Source organism: Lithobates pipiens, unplaced genomic scaffold, assembly GCF_037356315.1.
Source record: "Lithobates pipiens isolate NorthernLeopardFrog02 unplaced genomic scaffold, aLitPip1_a1.2 Scaffold_13, whole genome shotgun sequence".
Classification (NCBI taxonomy): Eukaryota; Metazoa; Chordata; class Amphibia; order Anura; family Ranidae; genus Lithobates; species Lithobates pipiens.
This window is the reverse complement of record NW_027507718.1, coordinates 100,597,208-100,618,937: the sequence shown is the minus strand read 5'-3', so window position 1 is coordinate 100,618,937 and position 21,730 is coordinate 100,597,208. Positions and strand designations below refer to the sequence as shown.

Sequence of the window (21,730 nt, the reverse complement as noted above, 5' to 3'; positions counted from 1 at the left end):
GAGGAGAGGTCTGTGTAAACAAACCTCTCCCCGTGGTTCCTACTGAGCCTGTCACTTATCGTCTGTTCCCTGTTATAGGGAAAGACGATCAGTGACATCAGACGCAAGCCATGCCCCCCTTCAGTTAAAAAAAAACACACCCTTAACCCCTCCCCACCCCTAGTGGTTCACTCCTTCACTGCCAGTGTCATTTACACAGGAATCGCGATCGGGTCACAGAGCTGAAGAACGAGGAGAGGTCTGTGTAAACAAACCTCTCCCCGTGCTTCACTGTGTGGTTGTCACCGATCGTCTCTTCCCTTTATAGGGAAGGACGTTCAGTGACGTCACATGCCAGGCCACGCACCCTACAATAAAAAAAACACATAACATCACACATAACACTACACTGCCCCCTAGTGGTTTACTCCTTCACTGCCAGTGTCATTTACACAGGAATCGGTGCATTTAAATAGCACTGATTGCTGTATAAATAACAATGGTCCCAAAAATGTGTAAAAAATGTCCGATGTGCCCGCCATAATGCCGCAGTCGCAAAAAAAAATTGCTGATCGCCGCCTTTACTAGTAAAAAAAAAGAATATTAATAAAAATGCTATAAAACTATCCCCTATTTTGTAAATACTATAACTTTTGTGAAAACCAATCAATAATCGCTAATTGCGATTTTTTTCTACCAAAAATATGTAGACGAATATGTATCGGCCTAAACTGAGGAAAAATATGTTTTTTTATATATTTTTTGGGGATATTTATTATAGCAAAAAGTTAAAAATATTGAATTTTTTTTCAAAATTTTCGCTCTATTTATGTTTATAGCACACAAAAATAAAAACCGCAGGGGTGATCAAATACCACCAAAAGAAAACTCTATGTGTGGGAAAAAAAGGACACCATTTTTGTTTGGGAGCCACATCGCACGACTGCGCAATTGTCAGTTAAAGCGACACAGTGCCGAATCGCAAAAAGGGGCCTGGTCCTTTGGCTGCAAATTGGTCCGGGGCTTAAGTGGTTAAAGAAGCAGCAGGTGTCAGCGTCAATCAATTCATTTACTGGCTGAGAATCCAGGGATGCGTGCAAACCCCCCCATGATCCATGTCAGGCTGTATGCCTTCAACATGGAATTGCAGTGGAGATCACTGTAGTAGCAACATGAATTCCATGTTCCAAAGGAATCGGCCATGTGTGGTATACAGCAGGCATGTACTGGCCATCGGGACTACCGGGAGTTTCCCGGTGGGCCGATGGCTCAGTGGGCCACTCTGATGTAAGGGGGCTGGTGATGGGCCACTCTGATGTAAGCGGGTGCTGATGGGACATTCTGATGTAAGGGGGCTGGTGATGGGACACTCTGATGTAAGGGGACTGGTGATGGGACACTCTGATGTAAGGGGGCTGGTGATGGGACACTCTGATGTAAGGGGGCTGGTGATGGGACACCCTGATGTAAGGGGGCTGCTGATGGGACACTCTGATGTAAGGGGGTGCTGATGGGACACTCTGATGCAAGGGGGCTGGTGATGGGACACTCTGATGTAAGGGGGCTGGTGATGGAACACTCTGATGTAAGGGGGCTGCTGATGGGACACTCTGATGTAAGGGGGTGCTGATGGGACACTCTGATGTAAAGGGGCTGCTGATGGGACACTCTGATGTAAGGGGGCTGCTGATGGGACACCCTGATGTAAGGGGGCTGGTGATGGGACACTGATGTAAGGGGGTGCTGATGGGACACTCTGATGTAAGGGGGTGCTGATGGGACACTCTGATGTAAGGGGTGCTGATGAGACACTCTTATTTAAGGGGGTGCTGATGGGACACTCTGATGTAAGGGGGTGCCGATGGGACACTCTGTTGTAAGGGGGCTGGTGATGGGACACTCTGATGTAAGGGGGTGCTGATGGGACACTCAAAATGTAAGTGGGCCGGTCTGGATGAAGTCCAGGGCCAAATTTCTGTCCCAGTCCAGCCCTGGTATACAGGCATACCCCACTTTTAAGTACACAATGGGGTTTATTTACTAAAGCTGGAAAGTGCAAAACCAGGCTCACTTCTGCATAGAAACCAATGAGCTTCTAACCTCGGCTTGTTCAATTAAGCTTTGGTAAAAAAAACCTGGAAGCTCATTACTTTCTATGCAGAAGTGAGCCGATTTTGCACTTTCCAGCTTTAGTAAATAAAAAGTGGGGTATGCTCATATGCATACCTAAGCTGGATCAATATAATTATATAAAAATATATAGATCTGGAATCAGCTGAAAATAAAGTCTCAGTTGATGCGGTGAGTTTAGAAATGACAGGTCATTTTGCTCCTTTGTAATTCCTCAGTCTTATTTTCAATGAATCCTTTAACTCTATTTTCTATGTTTTACCAACCTCCTATCTTGTCATGCTGTCAGTGTCATTTGTGCCTTTTCATGTTCTGCTTAGTAATGCTCTTTGACTTCTCTGGATGTGTGGACTCTATATATAGTTCTATCATAGCCCAAATCAAATGTTGGTGTTGGAGCACCCAGCTATGCTGAATATTTAACTGCGTGTTATGACTCCACACTGGGCTTTTGTTGCCCTATGAACACTCAGCATTTACATCTAGCAATTCCCTTAGGTTGTAATATACAATGGTAATATAGGAGTAGGGTCATACAGAAACAGAAGAATGCAGGGCTTTGCTTAGAACGTCACGCATATTTTTTTATTTATTTTTTCCTGATGCCTTTTGGCTAAGTCAGACCTTAGGAAGATTCCTAACTAATCCATGAGACCCGTTAAGATGCTGTCATGTGACAATTGGTTGGAGATTGCTTAAAAAAATTCACTTCAGTTAGAGATATTCAGTAAATCTTAGCGTATTTGTAGCAAGGTATTAGTCATGTCTAAAGAATGTAAGGAAACAAGCCAATCACACACTTTATCAGAATCATCAGTACAGTTTTAAATATTTTATGAGTCTGTGGAGGAGTAATAAAACAAAGTTCACTCTAACGTTATAATTATTTAGTTTGAAAGCAAGCAAGCTTAATATACAGTCAATTAATTAAAAATTATGGATCTTGGAAAAGACAGTGAATATACTTTTCATTTTCCTCCTAAACTGAAGCAAAAAAGCAACTATGAAAACCAAATAGTATTTTCAGGTGACTTACTACGCAGTTGTCCATTTTTTCCTCCAGCTATCTGTTACAGCACCTACAACACAGCAGAATAATTGCAATTTTTAGTAAGCATACTCCAGTAAAAAAATGGTAGGTGCTCTTGGTTCTGTAAACATCCTACAGTGGCAAATTAAGCTTTATGTAATGTATGCATCTTTTCTATAAAAATAGTCATATATATGAGACAATCTACAAAGGGTTTAAAGTGTAAGTATGAAAAAATATTGTATATATGCCACAGTCTGTCATTAGTATTAACACGCAGGTCCCTATAGTTTCATTGTTGATCTTGCCAGTACAGGGAAGGATTGGAAACCTTTGACTTAGGAGCAGCCACTATACCATGCAGACTATACCAGGGTGCAGTAGTGACTGGAGGGCATTGTGAAATGTTGCTGTTAATAAAGGCCATGGTGTATTGTGATAAACCGTCACATTGCTCAACATCAGTTTCCTTTGCGGCTCCTGGAACTCCAACACATAACATCTCATAACTGAAAAGGAAATTGGTACTGGAAGTCTTTCCTCTGTCACACAATGCCTTTGCAGGCCTGAACAGGGAGCAAGGAGTGGCAGTATGTAAATTCTACAGTATATGTCACTGACTGAGGATCCCACTCCAAATCACGTCTGATTTAAAGAAGCCTCCTCGGAGCTTGGTGTCTGATCTGTAAAAAAAAGCTCAGCGCCTGGCTGTCAAGAAGCTCCAATGATTACATAGGAAGAGATGAAATCTGTAGGACTGAGCTGTCCAGTTGGATCCTGGTCTCCATACATTTTATGAAGTAAACCCACTATAATAATAATAATAAACTTTATTTGATATAGCGCCTTTAAAGGTAGCTTCTCAAAGCACTTTACTATTGGCATTGGTTTAAAAAATGCTAATGGACTGAGTTTGGACTGTTTGCATTCACTGATGAATTAAACATTTATAGCATATTGCAACATTTTGCATGTTATGGTCTCATTCATTTAACCACTTTCAGACCGCACCATTTTGCTGGTAAATGACCAGAGGTCTTTTTACACTTTGGCACTGCGCTGCTTTAACTGGTAATTGCGCGGTCATGCAATGTTGTACCCAAACAAAATTTGCGTCCTTTTCTTCCCACAAATAGAGCTTTCTTTTTATGGTATTTGATTGCCTCTGCGATTTTTATTTTTTGCGATATAAACGTAAAAAGACCGCAAATTTTGAAAAAAAATGATATTTTCTACTTTTTGTTATTAGAAAAATCCAATAAACTAAATTTTAGTCATACATTTAGGCCAAAATGTATTCAGCCACATGTCTTTGGTAAAAAAAAAGTCAATAATTGTATATTTATTGGTTTGCGCAAAAGTTGTCACATCTACAAACTAAGGTACGTTTTCTGGAATTTACGCAGCTTTTAGTTTACGACTGCCTATCTCATTTCTTGAGGTGCTAAATTGGCAGGGCAGTACAAAACCCCCCCAAATGACCCCATTTTGGAAAGTAGACCCCCTAAGAAAATTGATAAGAGGCATGTTGAGCCCATTGAATATTTTATTTTTTTGCCTCAAGCGATTGAATAATGACAAAAAAAAAAATATTTTTTTTTTTTTACACAAAGTTGTCACTAAATGATATATTGCTCACACATGCTATGGGCATATGTGAAATGACACCCCAAAATAAATTCTGCTGCTTCTCCTGAGTACGGGGATACCACATATGTGGGACTTTTTGGGAGCCTAGCCGCGTACGGGGCCCCGAAAACCAAGCACCGCCTTCAGGCTTTCTAAGGGCGTAAATTTTTGAGTTCACTTCTCACTACCTATTACAGTTTTGAAGGCCATAAAATGCCAAGATGGCACAAAACCCCCACAAATGACCCCATTTTAGAAAGTAGACACCCCAAGCTATTTGCTGAGAGGCATGTTGAGTTCATGGAATATTTTATATTTTGCCACAAGTTGCGGGAAAATTACAAACTTTTTTTTTTTTTTTTTTTTTTACACAAAGTTGTCACTAAATGATATATTGCTCATGCATGCCATGGGCATATGTGAAATGACACCCCAAAATAAATTCTGCTGCTTCTCCTGAGTACGGGGATACCACATATGTGGGACTTTTTGGGAGCCTAGCCGCGTACGGGGCCCCGAAAACCAAGCACCGCCTTCAGGCTTTCTAAGGGCGTACATTTTTGAGTTCACTTCTCACTACCTATTACAGTTTTGAAGGCCATAAAATGTCAAGATGGCACAAAACCCCCACAAATGACCCCATTTTAGAAAGTAGACACCCCAAGCTATTTGCTGAGAGGCATGTTGAGTCCATGGAATATTTTATATTTTGCCACAAGTTGCGGGAAAATTACAAACTTTTTTTTTTTTTTTTCACAAAGTTGTCACTAAATGATATATTGCTCACGCATGCCATGGGCATATGTGAAATAACACCCCAAAATAAATTCTGCTGCTTCTCCTGAGTACGGGGATACCACATATGTGGGACTTTTTGGGAGCCTAGCCGCGTACGGGGCCCCGAAAACCAAGCACCGCCTTCAGGCTTTCTAAGGGCGTTACAGTTTTGAAGGCCATAAAATGCCAAGATGGCACAAACCCCCCCCCAAATGACCCCATTTTGGAAAGTAGACACCCCTAAATTTAGGGGTACACTAGTGAGACTAGGTAATAAATGGCGGGTGCCCTGAAACTATAAAAAAATAACTAACCAACCAGCGTCACCTGTAACAGTTATATGGTGATCACTGGTGAAAGGGTTAACTAGGGGGCAATCAGGGGGCTTTATGCGGTAGTATATGGGGGTCCCTGGCGCTATAAAAAGCTGCGGCGAACCTAAATACCTACCTGCCTAACTAGCGTCACCTGTGACACTAATACAGCAATCAGAAAAACGATCGCTTATTAGGCTGGGTTCACACTGGAGCGATGCGGGAACGCCACGAATGCGCGGCGGGTTCCCGCATCGCATGCCTCCCGGCGGCAGTTCACACTGCCCTATGCGAACTGCTGGGAGTGTCAGTGAAATGTTAATGACACCCCCAGATCAGTTCGCATATCGCAGTGCGATCTGCAAACTTGGATCGCATGGTGTGAACACCCATGCGATCCGATTCTGCTGCGGACCAAAAAAAGGGTCCCGTGCGAGTTTGCGGCGGGTGCGGCGGGTGCGACACGAATTCAGCCATACTATCTGTATAGCTGAACTCGAATCGCACAGAGATCGGATGTGATTTGCACTGCAGTGTGGTGCGAATCACATCCGTTCTCATAAACCGCTGCAATGTGAACCCAGCCTTAGTGACACTGGCGACGGGGGGTGATCACGGGGTTAAACCTTTATTGGGGGGGTTAGGGGGTACCTTAGAACTAAAGGGGGCTAACCCTAACTGCCCTAACAGTTATTAGTCACAAATGACACCCGCCGGGTGATCAGGGGGTTAAACCTTTATTAGGTAATAAATGGCGGGTGCCCTGAAACTATAAAAAAATAACTAACCAACCAGCGTCACCTGTAACAGTTATATGGTGATCACTGGTGAAAGGGTTAACTAGGGGGCAATCAGGGGGCTTTATGCGGTAGTATATGGGGGTCCCTGGCGCTATAAAAAGCTGCGGCGAACCTAAATACCTACCTGCCTAACTAGCGTCACCTGTGACACTAATACGGCGATCAGAAAAATGATCGCTTATTAGGCTGGGTTCACACTGGAGCGATGCGGAAACGCCACGAATCCGCGGCGGGTTCCCGCATCGCATGCCTCCCGGCGGCAGTTCACACTGCCCTATGCAAACTGCTGGGAGTGTCAGTGAAATGTTACTGACACCCCCAGATCAGTTCGCATATCGCAGTGCGATCTGCAAACTCGGATCGCATGGTGTGAACACCCATGCGATCCGATTCTGCTGCGGGCCAAAAAAAGGGTCCCGTGCGAATTTGCGGCGGGTGCGGCGAATGGCTGAACTCGAATCGCACAGAGATCGGATGTGATTTGCACCTCAGTGCGGTGCGAATCACATTCGTTCTCATAAACCGCTGCAATGTGAACCCAGCCTTAGTGACACTGGCGACGGGGGGTGATCACGGGGTTAAACCTTTATTGGGGGGGTTAGGGGGGTACATTAGAACTAAAGGGGGCTAACCCTAACTGCCCTAACAGTTATTACAGTCACAAATGACACCAATGCAAAAAAAAAAAATGACATTGGTGTCACTGTGACTGGGGGGCAGGGGTAATTGGGGGGGTGATCGGGGGGTAAAGGGGGGGGTGTGAGTGTGCCTGGCATGTTCTACTGTGTGTGTAGAGTGTTGGTGCAACTCACCGATCCGCTCTCCTCCGTGTCGGAACGAAAAATACCGACACGGAGGAGAGAATACATCACTTCCTCTCCTGTGTTTACATTACAGGAGAGGAAGTGATGTCACGGGGGATTTCTATTCGTCGGGAGCGATCGCGAGGGGGTGGCCATGAATGAATGGCCGCCCCCTCGTCCCGGATCGCTCCCGGACGAAAACCGACCGCCGCAGGCACCGGGTGGGGGCCCGATCGGGCCCCCGACCCGTGGGAAGGCAGGGACGTACATGTACGCCAATATGCCTGCCCGTGCCATGCTGTCGACGTACATCGTCGTGCGGCGCTCGGCAACTGGTTAAGGCACTTGCTCGATGTTATATTATTATGAGTATATTTTAGTATTAGAGTTTTTTACATAGGCGCAGTTCACTTTATAATATACATTGATTTGTTGATTGACATGTGCACTGACAAAAAATAAGTTCATTTTCGTTTCATTCGTTTTTTTTTTGATTTTTTCGGAAATTCAGAAAATCAAAAATTCTGGAAATTCGGAATTCGGAAATTTCAGTAATTTTCACATTTGGATTTTTCAGATTTCCGAATTTTGAAAAATCCCTTTTTCAACATTATTCACCCTGCAACTCTTTTCTAACACTGCTTAGCCCTGCAATGTTTGCAGATAGCAGCCTTTTTCCAATATAATTTACAGCTTGCCTGAAGTGCTAGGGAATTAGGGCAAGGTTCCTGCCAGCAGAGGTAAGAGGGACTCTGGGGCAGTGCTGGGATGGGGCCAAATGACACTGGTATAATCTACACCCAAAGCCTGTAGGTCCAGGCTAGATAATTACAGGTAGGGCAGTGATGCCCAAAAGTAATATGGCTGGTTGGGGGGCAGTTTGACAGTCTGGAAAGAGGGAAACTGTGGGCCAAAGCTGGGTAGTGACCTGGTGGTTGAGAACTATTGCTCTAGAGCAGCCTTTCTCAAACTTTTTAACATGAAAGAACCCTTGGAAATAATTTTCAGGTCTCAGGGAACCCCTGTTAATAATTGCTATATTTACAGCTCACGGTACCATAATATAAGCAGTGAGCTGAAACACGAATAAGAAAAGAGTAAGAAAAGTGGAATGCTTTGCATATTTGACATCCCTATTAATATTCATACCAGTAAATAAACAATAATAAAGGCCAGAGATGCGGGAAGGCAAAGGGAGACATGCTTCATATCTGATGGAGCTGTCCTAAGATAACCTCTTATTGGAGTAAAATCTGTGATCTGATCATTCGCATCACTGAGACTAAAATTAAGCTTCCCCAGCTTGTTGCCTTTTACATATCTCCAACTTTCCCCCAGGGAGATATAAAGGATCCCAGACTAAACATCTCCTAAAGCCCTGATGCCCAAATACTGGAAACTGTCAAAAGTTCCCTCAGTCAGAGAATGGGCCCATACAGTAAATCATATTTTTGAGTTAGAAGAAATGCTTGCCATAGCTAATGAAACCTCAGATAACATCCGCAAAACATAGTCTGCTTGGTTTCAGTTCAAATATTCTGATGCTTATAACATCCTGACAACAGGGTGAATGACCTTTCAGGATCTGGACAGACTAAATTAAATCATGCCAGTTTGATCTTTACCATACATGGTTCCCTGTTACATTTACAAACCTACCATGTTTCCCTGAAAATAAGCCCTGGTCTTATATTAATTATGTCAGTAAAAGACACAGTAGGGCTTACTTTCGGGGTAGGTCTTACCAGGTAATGTGCTGTTTTCTCTCCCCCTCTCTCTCCCTGCCTGACAGGAATCCCCAGTGTGAACCGAGTTAAAATGCTTGTAAAATTCTATAATCCACTCTATTACAGTAGTATATAATGTACAATGTGTGCGTTTCTGTAATATAATTGTGCCAAATACCTTCATTATAGAGCCGCTCTGCACTTCTGTGACCTGCCAGAACTCTCATCCCCACAATTATATTATAGAAACACACACATTGTACATTATATTCTACTGTAATAGAGTGGATTATAGGATTTTACAAGCATTTTAAACTAGGGCTTATTTTCGGGGTAGGGCTTATATTCCAGCCCTGCTGGAAAATAGCGCTAGGTCTTATTCTCGGGGAAACGCGGTATACCGGTGATCCCCCTAACAGGTGAATTCCTGTTACCAGTGGCGTAACTAACCATGAAGGGCCCCCCTGAACCCCAGCCAGGGCCCTTCCCTCCGAGTCCAGTGGTGGAACTCCAGTGCATGGTCACAGGACCTTTGTGAGGCTTGTAGTTCCACCACTGGTATCAGTAGTTTTTTTTTATTATTTAATTTTTAATTTTAGGTGCCCCATCGGGGGACTGTCCCTAGGCAGGATGGGGTCCCCGTCCCCAGAAGAGATGAGGTCCTTTTCTCCAGGGCAGATGAAGTTACTGCCCCCAGGTGAGAAGGGGTCCCTGTCCCCAGGGGAGGTGGGGGTCCCTGTCCCCACATGAGAAGGGGTACCTGTCCCCAGGGGGAGATGGAGGGGGTATGTAATGGTGTGTGGGGGATGGGGTCCTCTCACTCACCATGACCAAGCTGTAGGCCGTGCACTCATCCATGTTGGCCTGGGCTCCATCCAGTGTGCTGGACGGGCAAACAGCATATCTCCCAGAAAGACCTTTCATCATCTGTGTATGACGGGGGAGGAGGGGGGCTGGCAGACAAGCCTGCAGTGTCCTCTGGGGGGCTCTCATAGGGCTGCACTGCATCTGTGTGCTTAAAGTTTGTTTACCCGGGAGAAGTATGTAGTGCAGTGTGGGCCGGACTCGGGGGAGGGGTGGGACTCTGGCTGGGGAGAACAGACATCGGACTGAGCGCCAATGCATGGAGCAGGAAAGGGGTACTCTGAGGAGCCGGCCGAGGACCCAGGTCATGCGGGGAATGCACAACTAAAGAGCAGCCAGTGCGATAGTCATCTCTGCTAGTCACCTTCCACCTCCAGCCACCCGTGTGCATGGTGCACTGGTACCCCTAGCTGCCTATGCTGCCGGCCATATGTAGAGGGGGCTGCATGGGCCCCCTGCATCACAGGGCCCAGTTGTGGTCGCGACTGCTGCACCCCCTATAGTTACGCCCCTGCCTGATACCCTCTGTCCCCCCTTCCCTCTCTCAGTGACATTTTCTCTCTTTTTTTCCTTTTCTCCTTTTTTTATTTCAACAGGAAACTCTAATGCCACGTACACACGACTGGACTTTTTGACAGAAAAGATCCGACGGAACAAGTCCGTCGGACAATTCGATCCTGTGTGGGCTTCATCAGACCTTTGCTTGCCAAAAATCCAGCGGACTTTAGAAATAGAACATGTTTTAAATTTTCCCACTGGAACTCCGCCGGACCGAGAAATCCGTTCATGTGTATGCCAGTCCAACGAACAAAAACCGACGCTAGGGCAGGTATTGGCTACTGGCTATGAACCTTCCTTATTCTAGTCCGGTCGTACGTCATCACGTTCGAATCCGTCGGACTTTGGTGTGATTGTGTGTGGCCAAGTCCGTTCATTCGGAAAGTCCGTCGGAACTCCGCTGAAAGTCCGTCGGAAAGATCGCCGAACCTAGTCCTTCGAAAAGTCCAGTTGTGTGTATGCGGCATAACCCTGCCTGTGTTGGGTACAGCAGTTGGTTGTACATTTTAAAACCTGTAATCTTTAAATCTATACGAAAAGAATGTGTATATCTCTTTATTTTTTACTTGGTTACAATTTCTATGTAGTTTGAATTTGTATACAGATTTGCTGTTATTGAAAAATATGGCAATACTGTATTAACTTCCATTGTTGCCTTCTCTTGCTCAATAAAAACCTTTATTCTTAAGAAAAATAATAAAAGCCATAAACAAAATGCAGAAATACTGTGAAAATTATAGTGATTCTGTAAGCTGATGGTCAATGAGAAGAGGGCCCCATTACACTGGTGGTTAGTAGAAAGACTGTTTCTTTTATTGATTTTCAGCAGTAAATATAGCTGCTGACTTTTAATTTTTTTTTTTTGGGGGGGGGGGGGGGTAGACTGGAGCTCCTCTTTATGAAAGGCGGTTGTAGGGGCTGCTACAGGTTGTGGGGGTTACTGTGTTAGGAGATAAAGTCATATTTTAGAGGTTACATAAAGGAAGGAAGAAGGTTAAAAGTTTAGCTAATACTAAAAACTTTAGTTGTAACTGTTGGTAGTCAACGAAACCTAGACCCATTCAGCTAACTTCTACTGTGATTCTAAAAAAAACTATGCAAACTTAAGGCATGTTTAAACCCAAAAACAAAATTGTAGTATATTGCAGCTTACGAATACTAGATGAAGTGGTTGCATTAGATTTCTCTTTAAATTTTTTTCCTTTATTTTCACCTGATAATCCTGCAAATAACACACTCCTTGTCCCTGGGTGGCTTCAATCACTCATTCAACTGTATCTAAGAAGGGAGCCATGATTGCCACCCAGGCTTGACTTCAAGCATGTCTGTCTTTGCTCATCTCTATGGCATGGGGGATTATTAGTTTACCGAAGAAGAAAACACTGTGCCCTCAGTTCAACTCACAGAAAGTAACAAGGACACTGAATATCTGCCATGATAAATAGGTATTTTTTATACTTGTTGACAATAATCTTAGGCTAAAAAAGTAAAATAACATAGCCACCAATTTTTACAATTGAAATATCAATTATGATAAAATGCTCTGTTAACATTTTTATAATACTATTGAAAAGGTTTGCCTTCATTTTGTAAGGCGCTGAGAAAACTACTGGTGCTATATAAATCCTGTATAGTAATAAAAAAAAAAAACAGCTTTCCATGGCTAAACTTTAAATGCAGAATTAGCTCATTTGACTTAATGTTTTTTGTTTTTAAAGATTTTTTCCCCCTTACAGCAAAAAAAAAAATATTAGCCTATCACTCTGCCCTTAATAAAGTCCTTAGTCCAGAGGCAGGGATTCCTGCTTGGAATTCTATAGTTATTACTTTCTTTTATGATAGCTTGGAGAACTATTTGGTATCATTTTAATTCTTCCTGCAAAGGAAGTGATTATGCTCATTCATTGTAAATTGTAGGGCGGGGCAAGGACGCTGACGTCACCGCGTATCCTGGCTCTCAGTCCATGGAATGACCGGAGGCGAACATTTAACCTAACTGAGCATGTTTTCCCTAGCGTCAGACTGACATTATGTACATGTGAGTGGAATGTTTATATATTTTAAATAAAGCCTGTTGCACGTTTTTACACGAGGGAAGCCTCCTTCCTATCTTCCACATTGAATGTCATGATATGTAAGACAAGATTCTGACTGATACCGTTACTAAGATAGGAGCAAACTCTGAAGCCACCTGGAGAGATTGAGCGTGTATGCTGGCCTAAAATTTGACTAGCCAACCTATCTGGTGAGTTCGATCCAGTGAGAGTGGTGAAGGATTCACTTTTTGGTGGAGCACTTGGATTTTTTTCAATGTGAAGAGGATTTTTTTTTATTATATTTTTTTTTCATTTTTTTCTCTACTTTGAGATTGCAGTTCGGTCCATGCTGTTTATTGTTTCTGGAACTTTGTGGACTATCACTTTGGCATGTAAAGAATGTTATTAGGTTAAATATAATTATTTGCACATAATAGCACTTTCTAAGCACTTTAATTCATGTTATTTTTTGATTTTGCATTTGTTTGCACATATTTATGCATTTGCACTTTTTTTCTTTTATTTTTTTCTTATAATAGCACATTGTGTATGTGATATGATTAGCGAACATTGTGGATAAGACTTGTAATATTAATAATTGTTTGATTGCACATATTTATTTAATGCACTAGATTTTATGTTGGTGTGTGGACCAGCGCTACTCACTCTATATTTTTGACCATTCAGACCTTGGTGTCCTGGTGTGTTAATGTGCATTTTTCTTGTGTTAACAGGCGTTGTGTTAAGGCAGTCTATTTAAAGGAATGGACTGACAAAGCACCCAAATATCCAGGAAAACTTAATTCTTTTTGGCAATACAGTGCAAAGAAATAAAATGTAGCCCATGCAGCTGTAAACATGGCTTTGATGACAGCAACTGAAAAATCAAATTTTTGTTAACATATTACTAGAAGAAAGAAACTGTTATCTTAACAGAAGTGTGCATTATGAATTGTTCTATAAGTTTGAAAATATGTTTGAAAACTTAATCGCTTAGGAATGCAAGGAAAATGTGACATTTCCATGAAAATACCACAAAGCATACCAATAGTTTTAGCAATCACATGACATTAATGCAAGGAAAGTCACACATTTAGGATATATGGGTATCATGTGAACAATTTATATATTATATGCATCTCAACTAAAAAGGCACTGTAGGCTTTTACAGAGATCTTCAAACTTAGTTTGTGGTGTCTTATTTCACTTATTGAGTGACACTAGGGTTGATTTACTAAAGGCAAACAGCCTGTTCACTTCACAAAAAAAATTACACTTTGCAAGGGAAATTCCCCCAGAGCTTAGTAAATGTGGTCCAGTTTCAGTTTGCAATCATGTGCAGTGAAAATAAATAAATAATAATAAAATAAAAAAACAGCATTTTGCTTGCACTTGACTGGATAATGAAAGTCAGCAGAACTTCACTTCATTAACTAAGCTCTAGGAAAAATTCCCTTGCAAAATGCAACTTTCCTTTTAAAGTGAACAGTCTATTTGCTTTTATTAAATCAACCAATCAACCTCAATGTTACATTGCATTAAAGCCTTCATATCAGAATGCTAAAATTATGTAATCAATAGCAAGGTGGGTTCTAACATTTTCTGCCCTTACTGAGTTTAGTGTGCTTTGCTATGTATTTTTAAAGCATACTTGACTTACTACTGTAGCTATCTAACAGCAGATGGGGTCCACATTTTTTTTTTTTTTTTAGCAGACATACCAGTTGATTTTGGTGGTGTATTGGTGAATGGTGTATTCATCAAACAGCCTTGATTACTAATACTCATTTATCAATGAATTTCAATATTTGCAAAGCCAGGTCTTACAACTTATGAACAATTATTAAAACGTTAAAAAAAGTTATTGCATGACTTTTGTCACTTAAATGTAGAAAACTGGATAGAATATACTTGTGCTTAGGGTTCCATAACTACAAAACTTGCACCCACCAGATGTGGCAATAAGATATCAATTTCAAGTATACCTAAAACTAAAAAAAAGAGCAGTAAAGGGATATAACTATTGTCAGCCTACATTGCTCAGTGATAGAATGGACACCTTCACATGGGGACACCTATTTCAGGTGACAACTTTCTAGCAAAGGATATACCATATTTATTGGCGTATAACATGCACTTTTTCCCCTTAAAATCAGGGGAAAATCGTGGGTGCGTGTTATACGCCGATCCCCCTCTGATTGTCAGCTTCTCTGCCATTCTTGGAGGCTTTTGGCTATTTTCGGCTGCACTCGGCCGTTCTCTGTGGCTGAACAGCCAATTGCCGCCGAGAACGGCCGAGTGCGGCCGAAAATAGCCGAAAGCCGCCGAGAACGGGCGAGAGCTACAGAGCGTTGCCAAGATACACAGGACATCCGCTCTGTATCTCGGTGGCGCCATTTTTAAACGGCAAGCCTGCAAAAGGCACTGACAAGGCTGCAAATGACTGACAAGGCTGCAATGCAAGGCTGCAAATGACACTGACAAGGCTGCATTAATGGGCATTTCAATTTAAGTTTTTTTTCCTTAAACTTATCTTCTAAAAGTTTTTTTTCTTTAAAATTCCCTCCTAAACTTGGGGTGCGTATTATATGTCGGTGCGTGTTATAGGCCAATAAATATGGTAAATAAAATGTATTATTGAAATAAGATCTATCTCGAACTAGCTCTGTTCCCAGTCTCCTACCCTTTCTTTAAAGCACAGGTTTAAAAGTCTGATCAAACCTAAGCTTAGTCATATAATATAACGTTATATGACAGAGCAGTGCTATCATGTTGCATATTATTACAACTTGTTCCACTACTCAAGCATTTACTATTTAAGGACTGCAAGGTGGGGCTCAGAATGACCACTTAATGTTTTGCTATTTGCAGAGACATGTAGGATGGGCTTGAGTAAAAGATAACAGGTTCTCTCCCATTGTCAGTCCTACTGCAAAGAACAGTTGTCATTTAACTTTGGCCTCTGTGCAGACTTCTGCAAAAAGCAATGAGCCAATCACATAAGCAGACTTTCGCAAACAGTGTACAGAACATTCCCAATGTTGCAAGGAATTTACATTGGAATTTCTTGCAGTTTGAGAAAATGTATGAACAATGCAGATGTATACAACCTTGGTTGGAGAGTAACTTGGTTTGAGAGAGTTTTTCAAGACAAGCAAAATCTTTTAATAAATTTTGACTTTATATACAAGCGATGTCTTGATATACAAGTAGCATCATGTCACAACTGAGTATAAAAGAGAAGAGAGGCGCCTTTAAGTGTAGCAATATGGTTACATTTAATGAAGGTACAACATTTAGCAACTCGCATGGTTGATGATTAAAAGAGGCACATCTAAGTATGCAGGAATCTGGGTCAAAACTGTCTACATAAACCATCCTCCTCACCGCCATTGACATCATCCCTTTCACTCTGCGCTCCATGAGTGGTTCAAGACACGCTTTCAGATCGCTCTACTACAGGGTAGTCTTTCCGCTCATGATTGCAGACTGACAGCGGTGAGAGATGGCGGTTTGAAGGTTGGTCTATGTGGACAGCTTTACCCCAGATTCCTGCATACTTAGATGTACCTCTTTTAACCCCCCTAGCGGTAATCCCGAGTCTGGCTTGGGTAAGGATTTTACTGATAGGAGCGGTAACCCCGAGCCAGACTCGGGATCACTTCGCTGGATGCAGGGGAGGACATGGGGAGAGTTACTTACCTTGTCTCCTGGATCCAGAAATGTCCCCCGTGCTGTGTGATCGAGCTGTCCTCCGCGCGATTCACACAGTGCCGAATGCCGCCGAGCTCCGTTCCCTGCGACGTTACGGCGCACAGGAGCGGAGAATGGCGGCAAATTCAAAAAAGTAAAAAGACACAAAACACACACAGCACTGTAATCTTACAGATTACAGTACTGTATTAAAAATTACACACCCCCTTTGTCCCTAGTGGTCTGTGCAGTGCCCTGCATGCACTTTTATATTATAAATACTGTTTTTTCTGCCTGGAATTTGGAGATTGTTTAGCAACCAAAACGTGTCCCTTTTTCAGTGTTTTAGGATTTGATTACTTTATTGAATAATTTTTATTATTCTTTATTATATTATAAACTTTATCATACCCGAGATGTCTGCTAGACTCTTGTTTGAACAGATTTAAGAGTTATTCCTAAGAATTACAGGACTACAAAATAAAACGCCAAACTCCCATGCAAAATAATTGTACCGCTTTCAGCACCTAAAACCGGACTGAATCATACCGCCAGGGAGGTTAATAATCACCATGTGAGTTGCTAAATGTTGAACCTTCATTAAATGTAACCATATTGCTACACTTAGAGGAGCCTCTCTTCTCTTTTATACTCTGTAGCGCCTGATGGATTTTGCTTCTAATCCCCTTGTGGAGGCTTCCATTTGTGGATGGACATTTTATGGTTACATAACCTGGTCACATTGCTATAATCTTTTTATATAGACTATAAACGTAAGGACCTATGAATTAATGGTTGTGGAACGAATCATTTGAGTTTCCATTATTTCTTATATGGAAATTTGTTTTGATATACAAGCGCTTTGGATTACAAGCATGTTTCTGGAAAAAATGATGCTTGCAATCCAAGGTTTACTGTACTATATATTCCTTTAAACACTTCCTTATAATATTATGCCAGGTTATCTTATTTTGTTTTCTGTTATAGATAAAGTGAAAAGGATTTATAACTGTGTGTTAGTTTTTTATTGCTGTCAGGGTCACTGTAGGTAGGACAGGAAGTAAAGGCAGAATACCTCAGCTGAGATCAAGAGACACATAGAAAAAAAGAGTTTGAAAGCATTCCCCACTCTAAATCTAAAACTAAAATAAATAAAAGTTAAAAACTAAAATAAATAAAACATTAAAAAGAGGAAACAAGTCAAAAATGCATAACGCTCTTTGCAGTGCCTTATAGCCCAAATGCAAGGTACACAAACGCGTGAGGCTCACTGCCCCAAAAATAAAGAAGCAGGAGCTACTTTGGAGCATTTGGCACGCGTAGGGTACTTTTGGTTGGATTCATATAAATCTGTATACAGGGAAAGGTAGGAGGGAGAACTAAAGGTGGTCCACCATTAACCTACCCTTACTATCATAAGCAACCCTGAGCCAGACTCGGGATCGCATCGCTGGACACAGGGACAAGTTACTTACCTTGTCCCCTGGATCCAGCGATGTCCTCCGTGCTGTGTGATCGAGCTGTCCTCCGCTCGATTCACACAGTGGCCGAATGCCGCCGAGCTCCGTTCCCTGCGACGTTACGGCGCACGGGAGCGGAGATCGGCGCTAAATTCAAAAAAGTTAAAATATACAAAACACACACAGCACTGTAATATTACAGATTACAGTACTGTATAAAAAAATTGCACACCCCCTTTGTCCCTAGTGGTCTGTGCAATGCCCTGCATGCACTTTTATATTATAAATACAGTTTTTTCTGCCTGGAATTTGGAGATTGCCCATAGCAACCAAAAAGTGTCCCTTTATGTCAAAAGTGATTTTAGATCAACTAGAAAACAGTGATAATAAATTATAATCACTTGCAGAATAGAACAATAGCGATTTGTGGGGAAATTCGTCATCAAACACTAAATCTAATGACAGCGACAATTCTGCAAATGAGCAAATTTCAGTGTTTTTGGATTTGATTACATTACTGAATATTTTTTATTATTTTTTATTATATTATAAACTTTATCATACCCGGCATGTCTGCTAGACTCTGGTTTGAACAGATTTAAGAGAGTTATTCCTAAGAATTACAAGACTACAATATAAAACGCCAAATTTCCATGCAAAATAATTGTACCGCTTTCAGCACCTAAAACCAGAACTAACCATACCGCTAGGGAGGTTAAAGTGGTTGTAAACCCTTACAACACACTTTGACCTACAGGTAAGCCTAGATCAAGGCTTACCTGTAGGTCCAAGAAATATCTCCTAAACCTACACGGTTTAGGAGATATTTGCCCGAAGACAGGCACCGATTTGCCAAATAAAAACAATCATGCTCTTTTAAATCACATTAGTTGAGGTAAGTGTGTAAGAGGGACAAAATACTCACCTAGCCATAGAGTAGGAGATGAGTAATATGAAGAAAGCTAATGCAACTGATCCTAATAATACTACAGTCATATGATGCCTACTGGTTGATAACTCTGAAAGAAACAAACACTTTGGTCACTTATTTCTACTACCGAAAATGCTCTAAAAACAATAATAGCATATGCAATCAAATGTGATAAATATTTCTAGATCTAATGTCTAAAATGTAGTCATATTCACATATGTTACAATAAAACATGCTAATTTTGAAGAAAATATGTCACAGGTATTATTTAAACAGACAGGGTTTATCTACATTTCAACGAATGGGATACTGACATAGAACTGGTATGAAAGTTTATTTAACAGTAAGATCAACTTATATCTACATGTTTAAAGATGTATATAGATGTTTGTATAAGTAACATCATTCTTCTAATGTTTATTTGAAATTGTGTTTCACTCTAAGTAGATTTATTTGTATGCAGAGTTTATTTGAGCATGCTTATTTTATACAGCTCAGTAAGCTGTGGTCCTTTCCATGCTGAGCACTGAATGCTGCTACTGGTCACAGATAGGTTGTCTTTTTTTATTGTCCAATAAGACAAACATTTGAATGTCTCTTATGATTCTTGAGTGTGAAACTCAGTTTCTGGTTTGTGTGAATGATTAACCACTTGCCTACAAGGCCATTTTTCAGCTTTCAGCGCTCTCGCACTTTGAATGACAATTGCGCGGTCATGCTACACTGTACCCAAACACATATTTTATAATTTTCTTCACCTCTTCACATCTTCTTTCTTTTGGTGGTATTTAACCACTTAAGGTCCGCCTCACGCCGATATACGTCGGCAGAATGGCACAGCTGGGCACAATCACGTACCGGTACGAGATTCAAGTGCCCAGCCGAAGGCGCGCTCCCGACCCGGTCCTGTGCTCCGAAATCGGGGTCACAGAGCTGAAAAATGAGGAGAGGTCTGTGTAAACAAACCTCTCCCCGTGCTTCTCTGTGTGGCTGTCACCGATCGTCTCTTCCCTTTTATAGGGAAGGACGATCAGTGATGTCACATGCCAGGCCACGCCACCCTACAATAAAAAAAACAACACATAACGTCATACATGACACTACACTGCCCCCTAGTGGTTTACTCCTTCACCACCAGTGTCATTTACACAGAAATCAATGCATTTAAATAGCAATATTTGCTGTATAAATGACAATGGTCCCAAAAATGTGTCAAAAATGTCCGATGTGTCCACCATATTGTCGCAGTCACAAAAAAAATACTGATGATCAGTGCCCTGATTACATCCCTAGATGTCCCCTGTGAGGAGATGCTGCTGATCAGCTCTCCTCGCCTCACACTCTGTCAGTGTGAGGCGAGGAGAGCCGATTACCTGCATCTTCTTGTTTACATGTGACTGGCTGTGATTGGATACAGCCGATCACATGGTTAAAAAAACGCGGGTGCGCAAGAGTGTCCGTTCTGGGACAACATCATATGACGTTGTCCCAGAACGAGAGCTGCACCGCCCCGCTGTCATTATATCCAAAGACATGCAGGTAGGTTAATTGGCTTCTGTCCAAAATTGGCCCTAATATATGAATGGGGACTTTAGATTGTGGGCTCCCTGAGGGTAGGGACCAATGTGAGTGTGCAATGTACAGGGATAGGGGTAGACACTCACTCAGGTTGAACTGGATGGACTGGTGTCTTTATTCAACCTTACTAACTATGAAACTATGTTGTCTCAACAACTGCTAGCCCTAACTGTTGCGCTATTGCCATGCGGGAACCAGCGCGATTCCAGTGCGGGTTCCCGCATCACATATCCCTCGCAGGTAGTTCACACCGCCCTCTGTGAACCATTGCGTGTGTCAATACAAAGTTAATGACACCCCCAGCTCGGTTCACAGATTGCAGTGCAAACTGAATTCGAACTAGAATCAGATTGCATAGGTGTGAACGCCCTTGCGATCTGATTCCAGTGCAGGAAAAAAAGGTTCCTGCAGCATTTTCGTGCGAATGCAATGCGAGTTCAGCCATACAAACTGTATGGCTGAATTTGCATCACACAGGCATTGCTTGTGATCTGCACAGCAATGCAGTGAGAATCACATGCAATGTCTGTGTTCGCAACAGTGTGAACCCAGGCTTAAAGTGACTTCTCTCACCACAGTGTCACATCAACAAACACAGCACCCTGTAACAGAGGGGCAATATACTTAACTCATGCAGTGGCCTGTGTGTTGAAAAGCTGCCGCTTCACTGTTCTACAGACTTTGGAGGTATTTGAATTTTTCGGATGTGTAGAATATCTTCTACCACCTCCCTACACATACACACCACCACACACTGTTGTTCCTTCCCCCTCTGGCTTGTATATCCTTTAGTGATGTACGAACTAGCAGAAGAAACTACAGCATGGAGTGGGTGAGCAGTGGGAAAGGTATGTTTCCCTTCTCTCTTTTTTTTGCAGGTAGAACTTCTGGGCAAGGTTTATTGCCGGATGTGTCACCACTTTAGGCAGGGAGCTGACAGTCAACATTAAGGCAGGTCTCCCAGGCTTAGAAGTGAGCTGGAATGACACTGTTAACGCCTTGCTCTTCGCTCCTCTCCACTGACTCCATAATCAGACACTTGTACACTTCAGGCGCGCCGCACGCTTATGTTTTGAGCACACCACTCCCAGGTGTGCAGCATTTTCAGACCAGTACTGCTGAGCCTTTATTGGGTTTCACTAATCCAGTAGTTCATGTCTCATCTCTCCCAGACACATTCCATGGTTGCTATGGGATATAGAAAATACTTTCTCGCTCTCTCCTTCTCCAATCACTGTGCTTGCTCTTATTCTCCCAAGGTACAGTACCTCATACACAAAAGTTTTTTTTGATGAGAACTTAAGGCACCATATGGAGTAATTACAAAGGTATACAGTCAATGAACAGTAATATTAGTTACATTTCCAACATTTTATAGAAGTTTGACATTGTATAGCCATTGACATCCAACACACATATAT

The 21,730-nt window shown here is 42.0% G+C and overlaps 1 protein-coding gene across 4 annotated transcripts in view; it reads right to left on the bottom strand.

Annotated features, from left to right (window-relative positions):
• Positions 1–21,730, bottom strand: part of SUSD1 (sushi domain containing 1) — a 321,740-nt gene that overhangs the window by 29,564 nt on the left and 270,446 nt on the right. For 3 of the 4 annotated variants that reach the window (XM_077475342.1, XM_077475344.1, XM_077475345.1), the window contains 2 exons: positions 18,726–18,819; positions 3,146–3,188 (listed from right to left, as the gene is read on the bottom strand). In XM_077475342.1, the coding sequence (XP_077331468.1) occupies positions 3,173–3,188; positions 18,726–18,819 (110 nt within the window). In that variant the 3' untranslated portion in view covers positions 3,146–3,172. The remainder of the gene's footprint in view (positions 1–3,145; positions 3,189–18,725; positions 18,820–21,730) is intronic. The other variant, XM_077475343.1, reaches the window with a different exon arrangement.